At 40.5% G+C, this 20,500-nt stretch overlaps 1 protein-coding gene across 1 annotated transcript in view; it reads right to left on the bottom strand.

Annotated features, from left to right (window-relative positions):
- Positions 1-3,328: 3,328 nt before the first annotated feature.
- The window catches only part of KCNK5 (potassium two pore domain channel subfamily K member 5), a 63,623-nt gene continuing 46,451 nt past the window's right edge, over positions 3,329-20,500 (bottom strand). The window contains exons 2-5 of the mRNA XM_003769030.4: positions 10,616-10,727; positions 9,804-9,970; positions 9,047-9,215; positions 3,329-6,066 (exon numbers count right to left, since the gene is read on the bottom strand). Of these exons, the coding sequence (XP_003769078.1) occupies positions 5,192-6,066; positions 9,047-9,215; positions 9,804-9,970; positions 10,616-10,727 (1,323 nt within the window). The 3' untranslated portion in view covers positions 3,329-5,191. The remainder of the gene's footprint in view (positions 6,067-9,046; positions 9,216-9,803; positions 9,971-10,615; positions 10,728-20,500) is intronic.

Here is a 20,500-nt window from a genome sequence, read left to right as displayed (position 1 = left end):
TTGTGCCTTTTCCTTCCTCTACTCTAGGTAAAGCATGTGTCCAAGACAGAGGGTGGATGATGGCCTGACTAATCAATGTTATTTTGTGAGAAAGGGAAAAAAATGACTGTTTTCCTTCCTTTTAAAATTATTTCCATTTATATTATGGTAGTAATTGTTAAGAAAGTTAGATGTTTTTGTTCAGTCATGTTCCCCCACTTGGGGTTTTCTTGGCAAAGGTACTGGAGTGAGTTACCATTTCTCTTCCAGTTTCCAGTTCATTTTACAGATCAGGAAACTGAGGTAAACAGGGTTAAGTAATTTGCCCAGTGTCACACAGCTAGTAAGTGTCTGAGGCAGATTTCAGCCCAGGAAGATGAGTCTACCCCGGGTCCAGTGCTCTCTCCACTGCTAGGAGAGGCAGGGAGGGGGGAGGGTTAATATCTAGAAATGACTTTGATGTAAAATGAAAGACATTAATAAAATTTATTGTGATGAAGAATGAGAAAAGAAAAATGAGTAGAGAGACAGAAAGAGAAACAGAGGGAGAGTTAGAGGAAGAAAGAGACGGAGGGAGGGAGAGGGAGACATAAAGAGACAAAGTCAGAGACAGAGACAGAGACAGACGGAAGAAGGAGGGAGGGAGACAGAGACAGAGACACAAAGACAGAGAGAAGGAGGGAGGGAGGGAGAGGGAGAGGGAGGAGAAAGGGATTGGAGACAGAGACAGAGACACAGAGAGATCCTGAGTGTGGGTGTGGAAAAGAAATTGTTGCCAGGAAAGAGAAGTGGTGAGAACCCAAAACCTGGTTATCCCTGCTCTTTCCCAAGAACTCAGCACCACCCAGGCAGCAATAAACTGCAACACAGATGAGTGGGCATCCTTCTTTAGTTCCCTGGGGCAGAACTAGATTTCTTATTTTCCGCCTAATTCAGTATCTGGCACACAGCATATGCTTAATACGGTTGCTGAATTTAATCCCACTGGAGGCAGGGAGTCCCTGTTCTATTCCCATCTCTGCCCGCAGATGATGGGTGATCATGGGAAGCATGCTTCAGTTTCTCCATCTTCAAAATAGGGGTGACTCACCCCTGAATTAATGCTATATTCTCCTAGCTGGGCTCTGGATATCTAGTTTCTTCCTCTTCTAATCCATCTTGTGTGTTGCCAGATGAATCTCGCCAAAACACCCCTTTGATCTTTGCTGCCTTGCTCAAGAACTAATGAGGGCTCCCCTTGGCCAATGGGATCAGTTCCTAACTCCCCTACTTGGAATTCTAAGATGCTTCATCGTTTGGCTCCACCTTCCTATCCAACTTGATTCTCCACTAGTTCCCTGAACTCCATTCGGCCCAATCCCATTTTCTCTGAACACACCTTTTCCAATTTAGCTTATCTCTTCTAGAAAGATGGAAATCTTTGATTCTACAGATAAGGATGCTGATAAAAAGTCTCTTGAAGGCAAAAACTCTTTCTTGTATCCCAAGCAACTCACACATAGTAGGTGCTCATCAAGTGGTTGTTGACAGAGCAGTTCTACCCTATAACCTAATGTACAGGATATATATATATATATATATATATATATATATATATATATATATGTGTGTGTGTATATATATATATATACACATATATATATATATATATATATATACATACACACATATATATATATAAAATCTCCCAGGTCAAACAAGAAGCTATTCCTGCTTCCCCCTAAACCAAAAGTGATTTTTGTACCTCTTGAAGCATGTTCACACTTTATATTAGTAATCCAGGCATATACATCCCTCCTGCCAAATCCAGCTTCTATTAAGGATACACAGTAGGTACACAATTTTGTTACATTTGGTGATGTCATCTCTCCATTCTGCAAACCCCTCATTCCATACCCTCATTTTGCCTACTGTCGCACTAAGGGGTCCTTAAATTCCTAAATTTCCTAAAATTCTCAGCTCCCTCCAGAGGTCACCTTGTTCCTAAGCTAGAGGAACCATCATCACCCAACTTTCCCACCTAAGTCTCTATTTGGCAAACACCACGCTTAATTGTTCATCTCATTTTTTTATTGCAAAAATGTTAAAATAAATTACACTTGATATTGACTCTGCCAATATTTACATACAGTGTGTACGATTCCAGGACAGTCAGTGATAGGCAAGGTGGGATCATAGAACGAAGTTAATGTCATGAATATCAATCAAACAAAAAGATGAGGATGATCCTTGTCATCCGAACACTTGGAGGTGAGGGTGGGTGTAGGGTTGGCATTTGAGGCTCCACGGAACGGGGGAGCTTCTGGTCCATGCATCCCCAAGATGGTTCACATTTCTATAGTGTTTTCAGATTTACAAAAATCACATTCCTCACAACAACCCTGTGAGATGGGTAGTGCTACTATTATAACCTCATTTTATAGATCAACTTGAGTTTCAGAATCTTGCCCGGGATCACACAGAAGCATTGAGTGTTGAGGGCAGGGATTTGAATGCAAATTTTCAGTTTCTTCTTTTCTACTACAAGACTCTGCCTCTCACCACAGATGAGCCCCAGGGAACACTCAGAGTGTTCAATCAAAGCTCCTCTGGCTTATAGTATCTGCTGGTGGTGACCTGTGGGAAATCGGATCAACCACAGTTTCAAATGCATTTAAGAATTAAAAGTTAGCCCTGGAAGATAACCAGGGGAGGAAGATAAAACCTAAAACCGAAGTGGCCAAGATGGCTCTATAAAAGTGCTATTTGATCGCCTAACATGTGATACTGGCTGAGGCCCTGAGCCACGGGGAAAGGAGGAGGGTGGGAGTTATCTCTACACCCTTTTCCATCCGAGATAGTGTAAGACTCACTGCCTCTTCAAACCTTCCCTTTACTTTTGTATTTAAGACACCATCAGTAGCCAATCACAGACTCTTGATATATACATATTTAAAAAAATTTTTCAAAATAATAAAAAATAAAAACAAAAAATATCTATAGAAAGCAGAACAGGTCTGCCCCAGGGAGACATTGCACAGATAGTGTCTAGCCCCACATTCTCCTCCCTCTACCCAGCCCCTGTCAGAAAAAAAAGGGGGAATAGTTTCTTTTACAATTTTATCTTCTGCTCTGGTTTCCCCATTCTCCCTTAAAACACAAAACAGCAGCTGGGGATTCCTGGGGTAAGTAGTAGGAGGCACACCCCTCCTAGGCCTATTAATATGCACTTCACTGCTTCCCAAGAAGCCAATTGTAGATTGGGAGCACTTCTCCTTCACCGAAGGCAGGCCATAGGGTGCGGTGTCAGTCTTTGCTCTAGGGAAATAAATGCCTGAAGGAAGGCAGCTCGGATAAATTAGGGATTTGGGAGAAAAGGGGGATTACAGAGAAGGTGGGGAAATTAGTGATAACAGTCTGTTAAGGGTGGTTAAAAAAAAAATTGCAGAGGGCACTTGGAGTGTATTGTGAGAGACTATATTAATCCAAGGAAATAGGTGAGGTGGAATCCCCATATTCAAGTGTTTTAGCCTACCCAGCCCATCTAGCTTCTGGCCCACAACTGACTTGTTTCTCTAGGGTAGCCAATGGGAGGGAAGGAAAAGCTTTGGAATTTTTATTCCAGGTGGTTCTCTTCCACCTGAAACCTCAAGCTAGTCCAGAGCAGATCTCCCAAACAGGAAGGGATACTGAAATAGCTCCCAGTCTTCTCCAACCAATGAGGCTCACACTCAAGTCCCTGGGGATGGAACATAGCCTTAACCTTTGCCACTCAGTCCATGAGAAGAGTCCAAGACAGAAGGAGCAAGATTCAAGGGGAGACACTGACCTGTCTCTCTCCTGATCCTTGCCTCCTGGGATTGGAGGAGAAGAGTACAGGAGGGGAGCGAAAATAAGTGAGCAAAGGCAGAGCCACAAGGAACACACTTGGGATCCACAGGCTGGAAGGGCTCTTAGGATTTAATCCCATTATACAGATGATGAAAAAATGAGTTTGGAAGAGAAATACCAGCTAGGTAAATGGCAAACACCGGCTCCTACATCCTGCTGCTCCACACTGCCTTCTATCTTATCTTGCTCCATCTGCTTCTTCCAGAAATGGTAAATAATCTAGAACAGGGCAAATTGTGGTGACCCTCATTGGCGCACTCCCACCGTCAGTGACTCCATAAAGGGACACTCATATTCATCAAGAAAGGGCAACAGGGGCTGTGGGGCCCATGGGATGGGTCTGGTTACCATTGGGAGTGTTTCAGTTTGTATTCTGTATGGAAGTTGACTTTCATCTACTCAAAACCCTTACAGCCCTTTTCTTCACTAGAACAGAATTTATGGGTCATAATTAGAATTAGAATATTAGAATTTGAGGTCCATGTATATTTCATATAGATGTCAATATTGCAATTGGCTTCCATTGCAATCTTACATATTTTATTTTATGCATTTAAAAAGATAATTCTGAAAAAAGGGATATCGACTGTGCAAGGGATCCATGATGAAAAAAAAAACCTTAAGAACCCCTGCATTAGAGTATTAGGGTGTGTGAAAAAAGAAGAGGTTGGGAAGAAGCAGCTTGGAACAGATATAGGGTCTGTTTCTCTGGCATTCTTGTAAACCTCACTCCCACACTTGCTTACACACTATCTTGTCCCATTAACTGTCTCATATGTGTTCACTAGAACCCCCAAATTGACCATAAATTGTCTTGAGGACAAGAACAGTGCACTGCCTTTCAGACTTGAGTCCTATTGCTAGATAACATACTAAAATTTTAGTTAATATGTGCTGAATCAAGCTTTCTCTATACAGATGCTCCCCGGACGGGAAATCCTGTCAACACCCAAAATTTGTGCTTTTTTATAGGTTTGACCACCCACGGCCCCAGTATCATCTTTACTCTGTCAAAATGTCATTAAAAAAAAAAAAACAAAACAAAAAACAAAAGCCACCTTTCAGCAACCAAATCTCTCCCAATTTCATGATCATATCTGTTCAGCCACATCACCAAGGGATCATGTGGAAACACAGTCCATCCTGAAGTGCAGGCAGCTGGGGAGTATGGGTGGTTAATGGCATCTGGCCAGGGGAGATGGGAACACAAGGGTTCCCTTTTCTTTCCCAGGCCAAGGGTCCAGGAATTTCAGCCATCACAGGTGATACCCTGAAGGGGAGGTGAGGGAAAGAAAAGGCCGCATGATTTGTGGGATAGGGCAAGGGGTGGAGAAGGGGGCCTTCACGTGCCTCTGGGACTGTTGATTTTATTATATTCGTTCATCAACTGTTCATAAGGCACAGAGAGTTCAGATTCTGTGCTGGTAAAAGTGGAATCATCTGAAGACGGGAATTCTCCCAGATTTAGTGGTCTCTCTGCCTCAGGTCCCTCCCCCTCTTCCTGCTCCTCCTCTTCCTCCCCAGCCAAGTTGTCATCCAGGGAGGATTTAGAGGTATCCTCATCGGAGAGTCCTCCTTCCTCATTCACAAAGGTGATGTTGGCGTTCTCAAAGATCAGTGGGTGGCAGTCCCGGGCATCCCAGGCTTCCCCCTCCTCCTCACTGATCCGGTCCAGCTGGTTGACAAACATCGTGGAGGGGCTGTTGGTGTTGTCACTGGGAGGTCCCTCCCCAATCTCCGCAACCTGGGGCCTCGATATGTGGCCCTTCAGCCTCAGTGTCTGAGATACCTCCTCATAGCTGGGTACACGGGTTTTGGTATAGATTGCCAGGGGACCCACAGGAGCAGCTGGGAGGGCAGGCCTTCCCCTCTCGGGTCCCATGGCTCTCTCTCCATTTCCCCCACTTGACTTCAGACCCTTCTTCCCAATCTGCTTGATAAGGTCATTGTAGGTCTCCTCCTTCTTGGACAAGAAGCTGAAGATATTGACGTCCTTGACGCCTCCGCTGGATGCCATCTGCAGCCCTTTCTTGGAGTGGGGGGAGCTTTCAAAGGACTCTTTCCGCCTCCGCCGACGTTTCTTGATGGCTTTGTGGACTTCGACAAACATGCTCACCTTCCAGTTCACAAACAGGGACAGCCAGGCTAGCCCTAGGTAGATCCACAGCTCTACAAAGTATCGATAGAGGGGATGGTAGTTGGCATCTGGATTCACGCCTGGGAGAAGAGATAAAGAGACAAAAATAAGCCTTATCGATTATAATTTAGAGCTGGAAGAGACTTTGGAGATCATCAAGGGTTCCCTGTGCCCTTCCACTTTTGCCTTATATGATTTTTTCATCCTCAGAGCCATGACTGGATATCCTAGTCAATGATTTGGGATGAATACAAAAAAGGCTGGAAAAAATCTATGAATAATGCTAAATCTCCAAGATAACTTAGCCTTTGTTCTCCATGTAACCTGAGTCAACAATGTGAAAATATTTTTTATTTTTACTAAGTAATCTCTGTTCTGAGCACCTGAGCAAAGGCCTTGTATATTCATAGATCTTAAGACTGGAAACCTCACCAGCAACAGTCCAGAACAGATCTTGGGGGTTCCCAAAACAGGGGATACATGAAGTCAGAATCATTAGATAGTTAAATATTTCCCTTTCCTTCTTTCCTTCCTTCCATACTTCCTTTTCCAACTACCTGTCTGTGAGAATCTGGATTTTCTTCATACTTCAACCAAAACAACTTCCCTAAAGACTGAAAGCAGGAGATAGGAGAACCCAACTTCTTTGATTAAGCCAGATATGAAAGAGATTTTCACAAATATGTAAAAAAATTACAATCTTTCTTGCTATATTTATATTGGAGAAGAGTTATTTTTTTATTAAAAAATTATTATTTAGAGGCAGCTGGTTAGTATAGGGAGGACCTGAGTTCAAATCTGACCTCAGACACTTAAAACTTCCTGGCTGTATTATCCTGGACAAGTTGCTTAACTCCAATTATCTCAGCAAATACACACACACACACACACACACACACACACAATATTTATGTTAAAATTTAATGGGGTTATTATAATTTAAATTATAAATTAAATTATTTATTGTTTAAATTATTTAAATTAAATTATAATTTAAATTATGATTTAAATTAATCAAATATTTTTTAGTTGCTCAATGTGCACTTCTAATAAATATTGATAGATAAAATAGACATAAACAAAAGCTTTTTGGGATTTTCAATATTATTTTTAAAGGATTATAAAATAGTCTTGAGACCAAAAAATTTGAGAACTATGAATCTAGTTCAACCCATACCTTGACAATAATCTGTTTTCTAACACAACTAACAAGCGTTCCTCCAAACCTGTCACGTCTCATAGCAGCACATTTCATTACTGAATTATTAAAACCTAACTGATAGGAAATTTTTCCTGACATCAAGCATAAGAATGATTTCTGGGGGAAAGAATAAATCTAATCCCTTCCACTATAGGAGAGTCCTTCAAGTTCTCTTTGAATCTCTTCTTTCCCAGACTAACTTCATTTCCTTTGATCAATTCTTAACATGATAGGTCTTTCATCATACTAGTTACCCTCCTCTGGAGGCTTTCTAGCTTACCACATCCACATTCATTCATGAACTTTTTCAATCTTCTCCTCCCAGAATCTGCTAAAGTTCTTGCTTTTCCCCCTTTTGCTTCCAACTTCTATAAAACTCCTCATCTCCTTCAAGATATGACTGGAGACTCCAAAAAACCTCTGCTAATTAGCCTCTACCTGAGTTTGATGAATGTTTACTTTTAGTCCCCTCTTGCTGTCTTAATTTCCTCCTAGCTGTATCTGAACCTGCTAATACCTGTTATTTTGGTTTTTAATGTGTATAGGTCCTACTTTCCTATTAGATTATCTCTAAGGAGTGCCCATCGTACACAGACTGAGGTTGGATGCTTTTTAAGCATCTCCCCATATAGAAAATGTGATTCTCCATCAAAGAATAAAGCTCCCTGAAGATGAAAATTCAGACAAGTTTTTTTAATTAAAAAGTATTTTTCAAGCATTAATTCTTTCTCCCCGAAAACAAAAATAAAATGCCTGTGACAACTAGTCAACAAGCATTTAACTATTCACTATGTGCCAGATATTTCGCTAAGTTCTGGAGACACATATATAGTCAAGCAACGTAAATTCAAGTTAGTTTAAACTTAAAATTTGACATTCATTCTAGCAATGAAATTCAGTGACGCTGTGCTTTCTTTTCCATCCATTCTTTAATACTCATTCCTAATCCTTAGACCTGGAGGATTATAAGCATTGTCTATTGCAGAGGGGAATTCCTATTTAGGTATGGGTTGGGCTAATTAATTGCCTTCTTAGGTACCTTCCAACTGGAGTTTTTGTAGAAGCTGTGACTCAGCTGCCCTATTCCTGTCACCCTGGCCACCTGGGACTATCTTTTGTAAGGAAGGTTGGTGTGGATATTCCCTTTTTCTTTTCCTCTTTTCTCCTCTCTTTGTCTTCCTCCTCATACTCTTCGTAATGGCTCTGAGGAAAGGTGCTGACATTGGAAGAAGCTCAGAGGTCTATACAGTTACCGAGAAATGGAGACAATTCAGAAAAACAAATGGTAAACAGATAAGATTAAAAACATGTTTTGTACAGGACAAGGGTCAAGTACATTATGGGGGGGGGGTGGTAGGCACTGTAGAAACTTCCTGGAGCCTTATCACATGTCTGGATTAGTCTAAGAAAAAGAGGTACATGCCAGGACATTCACCCAAGCTTCCTTTTTGCAGCACAAGTATCCATATTGAGAAAGGTCCCTGGTACCTTTAGTTTTTGAGCAGCTAAATGACACAGTGGGTCAAGCCTGGAATTGTGCTTGAGATAAGGGGAAGGGAAGGGAGAAAAGTAGAAGAAGGCGATGTTAAAGGAAGAGGGAGAAAAGTGGGGAATCTGTCCAACCAGACCTCAGGAAAGGGAAGGAGAGAAAAATGGGGTGGAAGAGAAAAAAGGAGTCATAGAAGGGAGGGTGAGAAAAAGGAAAGAGATGAAGATGAGAAGAGGGCAAGAAAAAATAAAAAGTTAAAAGAAATTTTTGAGTAGGGAAATGGGGGAGTGGTGAAATGAACAAAGCAAGAAAGAAAAAGGGTTAAAAGAAGAATTGTAGGAGAAGAAAGAGGAAGAGAGAGTCTACTCACCAGCCACATAGTCGCCAAAGCCAATGGTGGAGATGGTAATAAAGGAATAGTAGAGGCCTTCAATATAGTCCCAGTCTTCTGTCACCATGAACACAAAAGGTGGGATCACCAGGTGTACGAGTACCCCCCAGATGATGAAGATAGCCGTACAGGTTATCTGAGCTTTCCTCTATTTAGGGGAGGGAAAGAGAAGGAGAAGTCAGTATATTCAAGAATCAGGATGCTCTGAAAGCCTATCTATGAAGCCTTTAGAGGGTCATTGGGAATGAATTAAATCTCAGCTGGGGAAGCCCAAGAAAGTAGAGAAGGGAGGTTTCTACTTCTCTGTTCTTTGGATATCTAGTCTTACACTTTCATTTTTCTTCTCAGTTTTGATACATAATATTGTGGAGAGACCTTCTTCTTTACCATCCCTTCCACCCCTTCATACCAACTATTCAAAATATGGATCTAATTCTAGAATCAGAAGATTTGATTTCAAGTTGCAGGACTCCCAGGGAAAGGAATTTCATCACCTTGGGTATCTGTTCCCTTGTCTGTTAAATGAAAAAATTTTACCCCATTAACTTTCAGTTCTAACCTTATATGATTCTATAGCTGTCTCTTACCATTGCCTTAGAAATGGGGAGGCTGGTGTGGCTGCTCTCCACAGCCCAAAGAGAGAATAGCAAATGGGGTGCCTGCTTGCCTCATCCCCTAGTGATGCTCCAGTAAAACCCAAGCTCATCAGACTGGCAGGGAGAGTCCTTATACATACCAGGCTCACGCCCCTCTTGGTAAGGAACTGCCCCAATCTCTTAGCCCGTCCCCCGAAGAACTTCCCCAAGGCATTGATCCAGGTCAAGCAGAGGGGAACCCCAAAGAGACCATAGAATATACAGAAGAGGCGTCCGGCAGGGGTTTTAGGAGCCACATTTCCATAACCTTTGGAAAAAGAAACAAGAAGGGGTCAGGCAGGAAAAAAAATCCCTTCCTATAAAATAATTTAGTAGGGGAAGAAGTGGAATGAGAGGAATGGGGATGTGATAGAACAGATGAATTGATACATGTGCCCCTTCCCTCCCTTACCCCCCCCCCAAGTAGTTCTAGGCATACCCAAGCCTTCCTGGATTTACACAGCTTATATCCACCTCTGTCATTCAGAATTTTCTCTGGCTAAGATTTAATCTCAACACCTGCTGCTAATTATTTTGATTAATTACCCATGGCTGATTAATCACCAGGCTCTGGTGGGGGAGCTCTTGGAGGGTGGGGACAGTAACTTTGGCTCTGCCTCCCAAATATAGTTCTATAGTTCTGCCCAAGCTGAGGTTCAGTAATTCTTTGTGAATTGTGTCAGACACTCAGGGAAAAGCTCTTTTCTTAAAGTCCACAGGAGGGCATCAAAAGGACAAGCTGTGACTAATCTTGTCTGGTGGTTAAGAGCTGCTGGACCTTGCCTCCTCCTTCCTGGAAGCTAAGGACTGAGCTCAGGAGACAGGACAGAGAGAAATGATATGTCTGGAGAATCCCCAATAAACAGGAAGATATGGGAGGCCCACGTCAGCACAGACAGTCAGAATGACCTACCGATGGTGGTGATGACTGTGGCAGCAAAAATGACAGCATTTGGCCAGTTCCAGTTATTGAAGGTTTGGTTCCCAGTTATAGCCACACCTTGTCCAGTAGCATCCGATACTACCTGGGGGAGAGGTGAAGAGAAAAAACCAAATGGTGAGGATTTGGAAAAGAGAAGAGGGAGTTCAGGGGAAACCAGGCTCATCGGGAGCCTTCCAGGAGGCAAGATTCCCGATCTGGATATCCAGAAGCATTCTTTTGCTAAAGAGCCTCATTCTTTCCCTCCAAAGCCAGCAGGCTTAGCTCAGGGCTGGGAATTACCGAGCTAGGAGGTACTGTTATTTACTATTATGGTTACTATCATCACTCAGGGACCAGGGGCCATCTCCACACCCATTTACTTCTAGGTGCTAAGCCAGTGAGATCTCTCCAACACAAGCGGGATTTCTCATATAGTAGAAAGGTATGTGTCAAGTCAGGAGGACGAAGGAACCAGGTTCTGGCTTCTGTCAGTCAAGCAGCTACGAGGTGTCAGAGAAGGGCAATAGAGAGTCCTTCCTCTCAAGAAACTCATAGTGTAACGAGGGGAGACAATGTGCAAACTATCATATAGAGGCAAGCTAAACATTTATAAAGGGCCATTCATAGGCTTAGGTAGCTAAGTGACAGTGCTGGACCTGGAATCAGGAAGACCTGAATTCAATCAGGTTTCAGACATTTACTAGTTTGAGACCTTTGGCAAATCAACTTAACCCTGTTTGCCTCAGTTTCTTCATTTGTAAAAGGAGATGATAAAACACTCCAGTATATTTGTCAAGGAACCGCCAAATGAGGCTGTAGAACAGAGCTTCTGGAGTGGAACCAAGAGAACATTGTACGCAACAACAAGATCATATGATGATCAATTCTGATGCACGTGGCTCTTTTCAACAGAGAGGTGATTCAGGCCAGTTCCAATGGTCTTGTGATGAAGAGAGACATCTGCACCCCAGAGGGGACCAAGTGTGGTTCACAACATAGTATTTTCGCTTTTTTGTTGTTGTTGCTGGCTTGCATTTTATTTCATTTTTGATCTGATTTTTCTTGTGCAGCATGATAATTGTGTAAATATGTATAGAAGAATTGCACATGTTTAATACATATATATATGTATTAAACCCAAATATTAAACCCAACATTTTTTGAAGTACCTACTGTGTATATATGTGTGTGTATATATATAATATATATTTTTATATATATGTGATATATATATATATATATATATATATATATATATATATATATATATATATATATATAATTGCTTGCCATCTAGGGGAAGGGGCTGGGGAAAGGAAGGGAGAAAAAAAATTGGAACACAAAGTTTTGTAAGGATGAATGTTGAAGACTTATCTATGCATGTATTTTGAAAATAAAAATATAAAAAAAGATATAAATTTTTTTTTAAAAGAACAGAGCTTTTCCAATCTTTTCCAGTCACAACCCTTTTTCATCCAAGACATTTTTATGTAACCCTACATATATAAAATTGGTATGCAAATCAAACATTTATTGATAATAAATGATAATTTTGCAGTCCTAACATTCAGTTTCTCAATCCTATATAGAGTCACGATCTTTAGTTTAAGAAACTTTGCTACAGAAGAACTGGATACAATCGAAACAACTGAACAAAAAAACCCAACATTTTTTGAAGTACCTACTGTGTGCCAGTCACTAAGACAAAAAGAGGCAAAAGACAGTCCCTCCTCAAGTAGTTCATAGTCTAATGAGGAAAATGACCTGAAAGCAAGCAGGATGAATTGGGATAATCAATAGAGAAAAGGCACTAGAATTAAAAAAAAATACCCCAGTTACATGTAAAAAATATTTTTTGGTTGTACATGTACATTTTTTACATATATATATGCATACATACATATATATTTGTATATTTCCTTGTGAATCACATGGATAGAGATAAGTTGGAACAAAAGGGAAAAACTATGAGAGAAGGAAAAAACAGAAGAAAAAGGAAAGAAAAGCGAGCATAGCATGTGTTAATTTACATTTAGTCTCCAGGGTTCTCACTGAATGTGAGTGGTGTTTTCCATCTAAAGTTTATCGGGCAGTCCCAATGGACCCTCAAGGAAGCTCCCTTGGATCACTGAAATCGCTGAGAAGATCTACATTTATCAGAGATGATCATCGCACAATCTTGCTGTTGCTGTGTACAACGTCTTCCTGGTTCTGCTTGTTTTATTCAGCATCGGTTCATGCAGGCTAGTGCAATAGTCCAGCTATCTGATGATAAGGGCCTTCTAATTGCATCTTTGAAGCTGACTACGTCACTGAATTGGACAAAGTAATCTGACCTTCCCAGATTTGTTTCCTCATCTGAAAAATAAGGGAATTGGGATAGTTCCTAAGGTTCCTTCCCATTCCTATTCTAGATCTAAGATCAGATCCTAGCTCTGACAACTTACAAAAACCGTGAATAGACCATTTAACATTCCTAGGTTTCACTTTCCTTATCTATAGCTTTGTATCAGTTACCTCACAAAAACCATGGAGAGAACTTTGTCAGCCTGAAGGCGTTCTGTTTTACAGGGAAGCTGTCATGCATTAATCACTGGGGCAAGGGTCTGGGAGGGAGAGCATGGTATTTGCCTTTCAGGGAGGTTCAGAAGTAGATAAGATCAGGGGGATATAGGAGAGAGGCTACTTAGGAGATCCTTACTTCTGAGCAGAAGGAAAGAAAGGCTTAGGAGGATCATAGGATTTAGAGTTTGAAAGTACCTTAGAGATCATTTAGTCCAACTCTCACTTTTCTTTGATAATGTTCACATTTATATAACATTTACTATATGCTGGACACTTTGCTAAATGCCTTAAAATTATTATCTCATTTGACAACTTAGAAGGCAAGAGCTATTAATATCTCAGTTTTACAGGTGGGAAATTGAGGCAGACAAGTTAAGGGACTTGTGCAGGTCATACTGAGACCGTTTTGGGGGACAGCTAAGAGCATGGTGGAACAGGAAGACTCATTTCCCTGATTTTGAATCTGGCCTCAGATACTTGCTGGCTGTGTGATCCTGGGCAAGTCACTTAATCCTGTTTACCTCAATTTCTTCATCTGCAAAGAGTTGGAGAAGGAATGGTAAACCATTCCACTGCCAACAAAGTCCCAAATGGGGTCAGAGAGAGTAGGACATGATTGAAAAAAAAAAATGACTGAACAACAAAAGGCCTTATCAGAACATTCTAATAAGAACACCACCTGGCTGCCACTAGTAATGGAATGCTGAGCCCTGCAGGGATCCAGCAGGTTTAACCCCAAATGGGAAGGGACCAACCAAAGTCTACTCTTGACTCCAATCCCAGGGGCCCAAGGTATAAGTCTTTCCTATATCTCAATATTCCTTTATCCCATTCCCAAATAAAGTGGCCCAGGAAAAATTTCCACTTAGAAGAGACTGACTGAAGCATCAATCAGGAAGTTTAACAAAGGAAACAGGGCAAGGTTGGAAGGGAGGACCGAAAGAGGAGAAGGGAGGGGTGTAGAATTCAGGATCCAGGATGAGGTCGCACAGAACTTTATCATCCTTCTCCCACTACCACCACCACCACACCCCGAGCTTGTGTCAGCTCCAGCTCCACTGACGTGTACTAGGGGAAAAAAGGCAAAAGGGTGGATTTGCTGGACAGGAATGTGAAGTTTACAGATACGGTGAGGGAATCCATGTAAATGGATACAGTATGTTCTTTAAGGAATTTTCCAATTTGATCTGTTAGTCCAACAGGCTATCAACACTGTTTATCATCCATCCCTCCAGAGACTCAAATGCTCAGTTCCTAACTGCTTCCAGTGGTTAGAAAGATAGAGGCAGGGACAGGGAAAAAGATAGTTTAAAATATATTAAAATATTTTATAATTAAATTTATTAAGTTACAATTTACTATATATTAATATATCATTTAACATAATAATATTTTAAATATATAATGTGACATTATGGTTCTTCAGTCATTTCATTTGGATTCAACCCTTCATGACCTGAAATGGAGTTTTCTTGGCAAAAATACTGGAATGATTTGCAGTTTCCTTCTCCAGTTCATTTTACAGATGAGGAATCTAAGCAAATAAAGTGACTTGTCCAGGGTAACACAGCTAGTAAGTGTCTTGAGACCTAATCTGAACTCAGGTCTTCCTGGTTCTAGGCCTGATAAGCCCCCTAACTGCCCTTTATGACATTATTACATTAGATTGATTTTATATTAAATACATTAAATTTAACTATAGTAGAATATACATTTTACATATGATACAAATTCAAATATATTTTAATACATAATGTAAATATATATTTTAAAACATTACATATATATATACATACATACAAATACACAAATTAAAATGTTTTCAGGGAATTCATCATCTAGCTAAAGATAAGACAAGAAATGTCAAACAATTGGAGAAAATATAAATGAATAGGTGAAAATGCAAGGAATGTTTGAAAGCCTGCTTTTGGACTGGCAGAAAATCTAAGTACAATAAATTGGGCTTTTATAACACGGAAGAGGAAGTGGGCCCAATGCTTGAGGCAAATGGTGTAATAGAGAGAAAAAAAGTTGCTAAATCTGTAGTTCCTACTTTATCAGGAAGGATTTTCATATTGGAAGGAAATGTTCAAAAGGGAATTGAAATCCAAGTTAGGTAAGAAGATAGCCTTAATTTAATTTTCTAGGGCAGGTAACTTTCATCCTAGGGAATTCAGAGAACTCGACAGATATGACCACTACTTTCAGTGATTTTTAAAAAACACATAACACTGGAAAAAGGCCAAAAAGTCAGAGATCTTTGTCTATCTGTCTGCTGTATGTGTTTCCCCAAATAACCACATACTATTGAGTTTGAGTTTTAGGAAGAATTATAATTATGCTGATTAAACAAATGATTTCTGAATATTTAGATAGGAAAGTGTTGATCACTAGGACCCAGTATGGGTTCATGGAGAATTTCTTCAGTATTTGATAGGATTTTACTGATGTGGCTAGGCATGTGATCTACTGAGAAAGAAACCTTTCCATTATTTAGTAGATAGTCTTCATGCTAGTGTTAGAATTATAACTTCTGGCTTCATCTTTTACATTGTCTACTTTTCCACCAACAACTTTCTCTTCTGACTGGTCAGTCATTGGTCTGGACGAACAGCACCCAGGCCTTCATTACCAACTCTGAATTCTTAGGACTTCATCTTCTTATCATCCAGTCATAATCCCAAGTGGGCATTTCACCCTGTTTTCCCAGTTCCTCTTTATATGTTGTTTTTGACAGTTGAAATATCTGTTGCTGGGTTGTATTTTTATCTCTAGCACTTAGTACACTATCTAGAATACAGTAGCATTGAATAAATGCTTCATCTATCACCAGGTGGCCAAGCTTCTAGTTATGAGCAAGGCTGGTACTTGGATGAGAAACACACCCATATTTCCCTGCCAGGCTTGTATTTCCAGCTTGCTGGGACCTGTTGGTACTCTTTACTGGCAGAGCTCCTGAGGATCCAGGGCCATGAAAAGGCTCCAGAGCTAGGTCTATAGCAGATATCACTAAGAAGTCATGCTAAATGGGGAAAATATGGTTTAATGAAATGAGCGCTGGATAGTCAGAAAACATGGATTTTTAGTCTTGTGTGAATTGGGCAAGAAGAAGTGTCTTCCTTTGGACTCAGATCTGATCCCAAATCTAGTACTCTTCACATTAAACTATGGTGTTCATGTGGTTGTTAGGATTGTGTAACCTTCTTAGCCCTCCAAAGAAAATATATTCCTGGTATATTTTATTCCTTTGGGTTTTGGTACTGTTTTTGTCTAAATGTACATCTTACCTAGAAAGAATAATGCTTCTAATTTTTAGCAAGTCATTTACATGTTAGTATAAATGATTTTTTTCATAACCTATTTAGACTAGAGTTAGGGTAATGATAGAGAATAAGAGATCTTGAGGGAGTGAAAAAGGCAATTAATGCCACTAAAAGGAAGGAATAAAAGGAATTGGGGCAGACCACTGAAGACACTTAGGTAATGTGGTTCAGAAGAAATATAGTGTACAGGATTTCTTAAAACTCTTTATACTCGTAACCCATTTTTGCCTAAGAAATTTTCACTCGGTCCTGGATATATATGTATATAAAATTTTATTTTATTTTTTAATTAAAATATTTTATATACATATATATATATATATACACACAAATCAAACATTTACTGATAAAAGATCATAATTTGCAACCTCTACATTCAGTTATGAAATTTCATATAAGGGCGTGAACCACGGTTTAGAAGCTGAGCAGTTGACTCAGAATAAGGGCTCAGAGTAAGAGGAAATGGGTTCAGGTTTTGGCTGTGAAGCTTACTATGCTAAATTACAAACTCTCTGGCAATGGTTTTTTCATCTGTATAAAGAAGAGGTAGAATTAGATGACCTCTGATATTCTGCCCATGGCCAGAATTATGATTTTTTGACTATTTCAAGCTAAGTGTTGAAAGACTGAGAAAGTTGGGAACTCCCTTGTCCTTGGGGATCTGGCTGATAACCTGTATCATATCCCATTAACTGGGCCAGCTCTCCTCAGCACAGTGTACAATTTGTATTATAACCCTTTAGCCCCCTTTCCTTATCAGGCTGGAACAGACCCACTTGCTCTCTCTATTCCTACTTTTATCACAACATGCTTCTGACAGGCCTCAGAGCTTGGGGAGGGGTCAGGGATGAGAAAGTCCCCAGAAGCCTTTAGTCCTACAAAACAATCACTTCTCTAAGGGACCCCTCAGTCTTTACTCCCATGGATGTGGAAAAAACCTGGGGTCACACAGGCCTGGAGTAAGGGGGATTTCCCTTCCAGGTTATGGTCAAGAGGAAGAAGGAACAAAGAAAAGCCTTTCAGGAGGGTTTAAGGGAATTCAATTCACAAGCATTTCTTCTGTATGGTAGGCACTGTGCAGACCTGGAGGACAGAAGGTGAGAACAGATATGCTTCCTTGGATGCAGCCATGTGGTCCACTGGATAAAGTGCCAGCTCTGAAGGCAAGAAGATTCATCTTCCTGACTTCAAATCTGACCTCAGATACTTCCTAGCTGCCCTCAGGACACTTACAATTCTGGGATCATAGGACTGATAGCTGGGAATCTAATTTAATTTGATCCTTTATAAAGAAATTGAGGTCGAAAGAGAGAAGTAACAACACGACACTACTTAGTAGGAAAGTAAAAACTACAGTCAGAGAACTGGACAATGTCTCAGAAGCCACCTGGAATAACCTTTTTTATTTTGCAGGTGGAGAAACCAAAACCCAGGGAGGTTAATAGATTTAAGAGAGACCATTTTGGCACTAACAAAATAGCTGAGAAATAAATAACAATAATTCAAATGGAGCTAACACTTTGAGATTTAAGAAGCAATTTCCTGACAGGTCTGCAAGGAGCATTATGGATGCTACTTTGATACTGACAAAAACTGATAGCTATTATTCCAGTTTTACAGATGAGGAAACTAAGACTGGCAAAAATTCCCATACTCACAGAACTAGGAAGTGTTCCAGGGCAGCATTTGAATTCTTTTTGATGCTCTATCCAGCACTCTGTTCACAGAACCACCTATTTGCAATCCAGGAAATGAAAGTCATGGATTCTTTACTTCCTCACATTATTTTCCTTTCTCCTGATTCCTTCAAGGACATTTTCTGTATCCCTAAATTTTCATCGGTGGCGAAGTCTGCTGAAATTATTCCTCCCTTATTTGTTCTACTTGTTAATTATTCCATGTGTGTCCATCTTATTACCCCAATTGGATTATGCTTCTTAAGGATAGGGACTTTATATTTCCAACAGCTGACACTAGTGGACATTTTTTAGGCTTCTTACAGCAGATATCCTTGATCAATTGTCAGAAATCCTAGGAGCTGATATGTATACTAATCTAAGTCTTGCTAAATGCTTTACAAATATTACTTCATTTGCTCCTCACAATGACAAAGTTATCACTCTCCTCAATTTTCATGCAGGTAAACTGAGGCTGGTGGAATTCAAATGGACTTGCTCATTGTCATAAAGGAAGGTGTCAAAGATGGGTTGAGATTCAGGTCCTTCTTGCATCCAAATATAGCACTTTAGTTAAGAGTCTACACTCAATTCTTAGCTCCTTGATTCAAATTGGGCCAAACTACAAACTGTTTATAACTACAGAAGCCAGAGCCTATCACTGCTGGGAGATCCTGGTGCTGCTGGAATGTCTCCCAGACTCCAACCAAGGTATTATGTCTACTATTGGGCTCCCCAGCATGGTCAGGGTATTTACCACAATGATGCCCTTGGAGTTTGGAGAAGTGATTTCAAACTCAGACTCCAACTTGGGGGCAGAGTATGTGACCCTAGAGAATCAAGCTGCACTCAGTTTCTTCATCTGGAAAATGGTAATGCTATTCATACCACCAAACTCACCTTTATAAACTTTAAAGTACTATATACATGTGACCTCTTACTAGATTTTTTTCCCCTCAGTTGCCAATAGACTCTGTTTATCATTCAATCTGCTCATAATACAGGATTTGGAGCTCAAAATAACTTTGGAGGATATTTACTTAGTCTAATCATTTTAGAGAGAAAATGGAAGAATTTGCTTGTCAAAAAGTCTAACAGAAGTAAATAGCAAGACAAGGATATCACACTGCCTTTGTACACAGTAAGCACTTCATGAATGTTTTTTCATTCATTTCTTCCATCCACTAGATTACAAACTCCTTGAGGACAAGAACTGCCTTTTGCTCCTTTTATTGTATCCCCTTAATAGAGGGTCAAGTAAACAGTAGGTGCTTAATAAAAGTTTACTAAATGAATAAATTCATCCATCCACAGCTAGATTGTTCTCACTGTTGCCTCAGTCTTGGGGAACTATAGTCCAAAACCTAGTAATCTTAATATAGGTTAAGAAAGACTGAGAGGCATTTTTCAAAGTCTTATGGGATGTATAGGGCAGATTCTGGTTTTGTCAACTGTGTGCAAAGCAAGATTCAATGACCCCTGCTGAACAGACCTTCAGATTAGTCTTTACTTCAATGCTTCATTGGCGCCAGATTCTGTCTTGGAATGAAAGAGGTAACCAACCTACAGAGGAACAGAGGCCTCTATGAGGTTAGACAGACAGGGTGGAGGATAGAATTTGGGTGTGGAAGAGACAAGCCACAGACAAGCAAACACCATGTAGACAGCTTGTCCTTGCCTCAGCCCAGGCCTTGGGGTTAGAGAAGCAGTCCTCCCCAGGAAAGGGCCCAGCCAGTCTCATGCACCCAAAACATTCTTTAACTTGGCTCTCAAAATTACACAAATCAATATTTTCATTTTCTGCATAAGCCTGGAGATTGGGCTAGGGATGAAAAAGGGCTAAAAAGGGGGATCTCGAGAAAGGATGGGCTTGGCTTTCATTTCTGGAAAGAGTCCAGATTTATTCCTTTCTTTTTCCCATTTTCTTTCAAGCGACAGGAATAAACTTTGGTCCTGGGGTCCAAAAGACAAAGGGCATCTCTTCTCCAATCACAACCACAAGATCGCCATCAGGGTTAAAGGGTTCCCAATTTAGCCAAATTTGCTTGGACATAAATCTTAACGGAAGTCCAGTCAACCTCCTGGAGGGACAGGATTTATCCCATGGCCAGGGTACTCCTGACCTAGCTCTTTCCCCCCCAATTCCCCAGAACTTACAAACCCATCATTAGCAGGCTTCCCAGAGATCTCTGAGGTGCATTTGAATGTATTTTCCCGTCTTACCTAATCATAAAATCCTTAGAAAGAAAGAACGTTAGATTTGTCATGGAATCCTAATTTTACTGAGGCAGAAGAGCTAGTTAGCTTGTCCC

This window comes from Sarcophilus harrisii, chromosome 4 (genome assembly GCF_902635505.1).
Source record: "Sarcophilus harrisii chromosome 4, mSarHar1.11, whole genome shotgun sequence".
In the NCBI taxonomy this organism is placed as follows: Eukaryota; Metazoa; Chordata; class Mammalia; order Dasyuromorphia; family Dasyuridae; genus Sarcophilus; species Sarcophilus harrisii.
The sequence above is the reverse complement of the archived record's forward strand: the minus strand, read 5'-3'. Positions and strand labels throughout refer to the sequence as shown.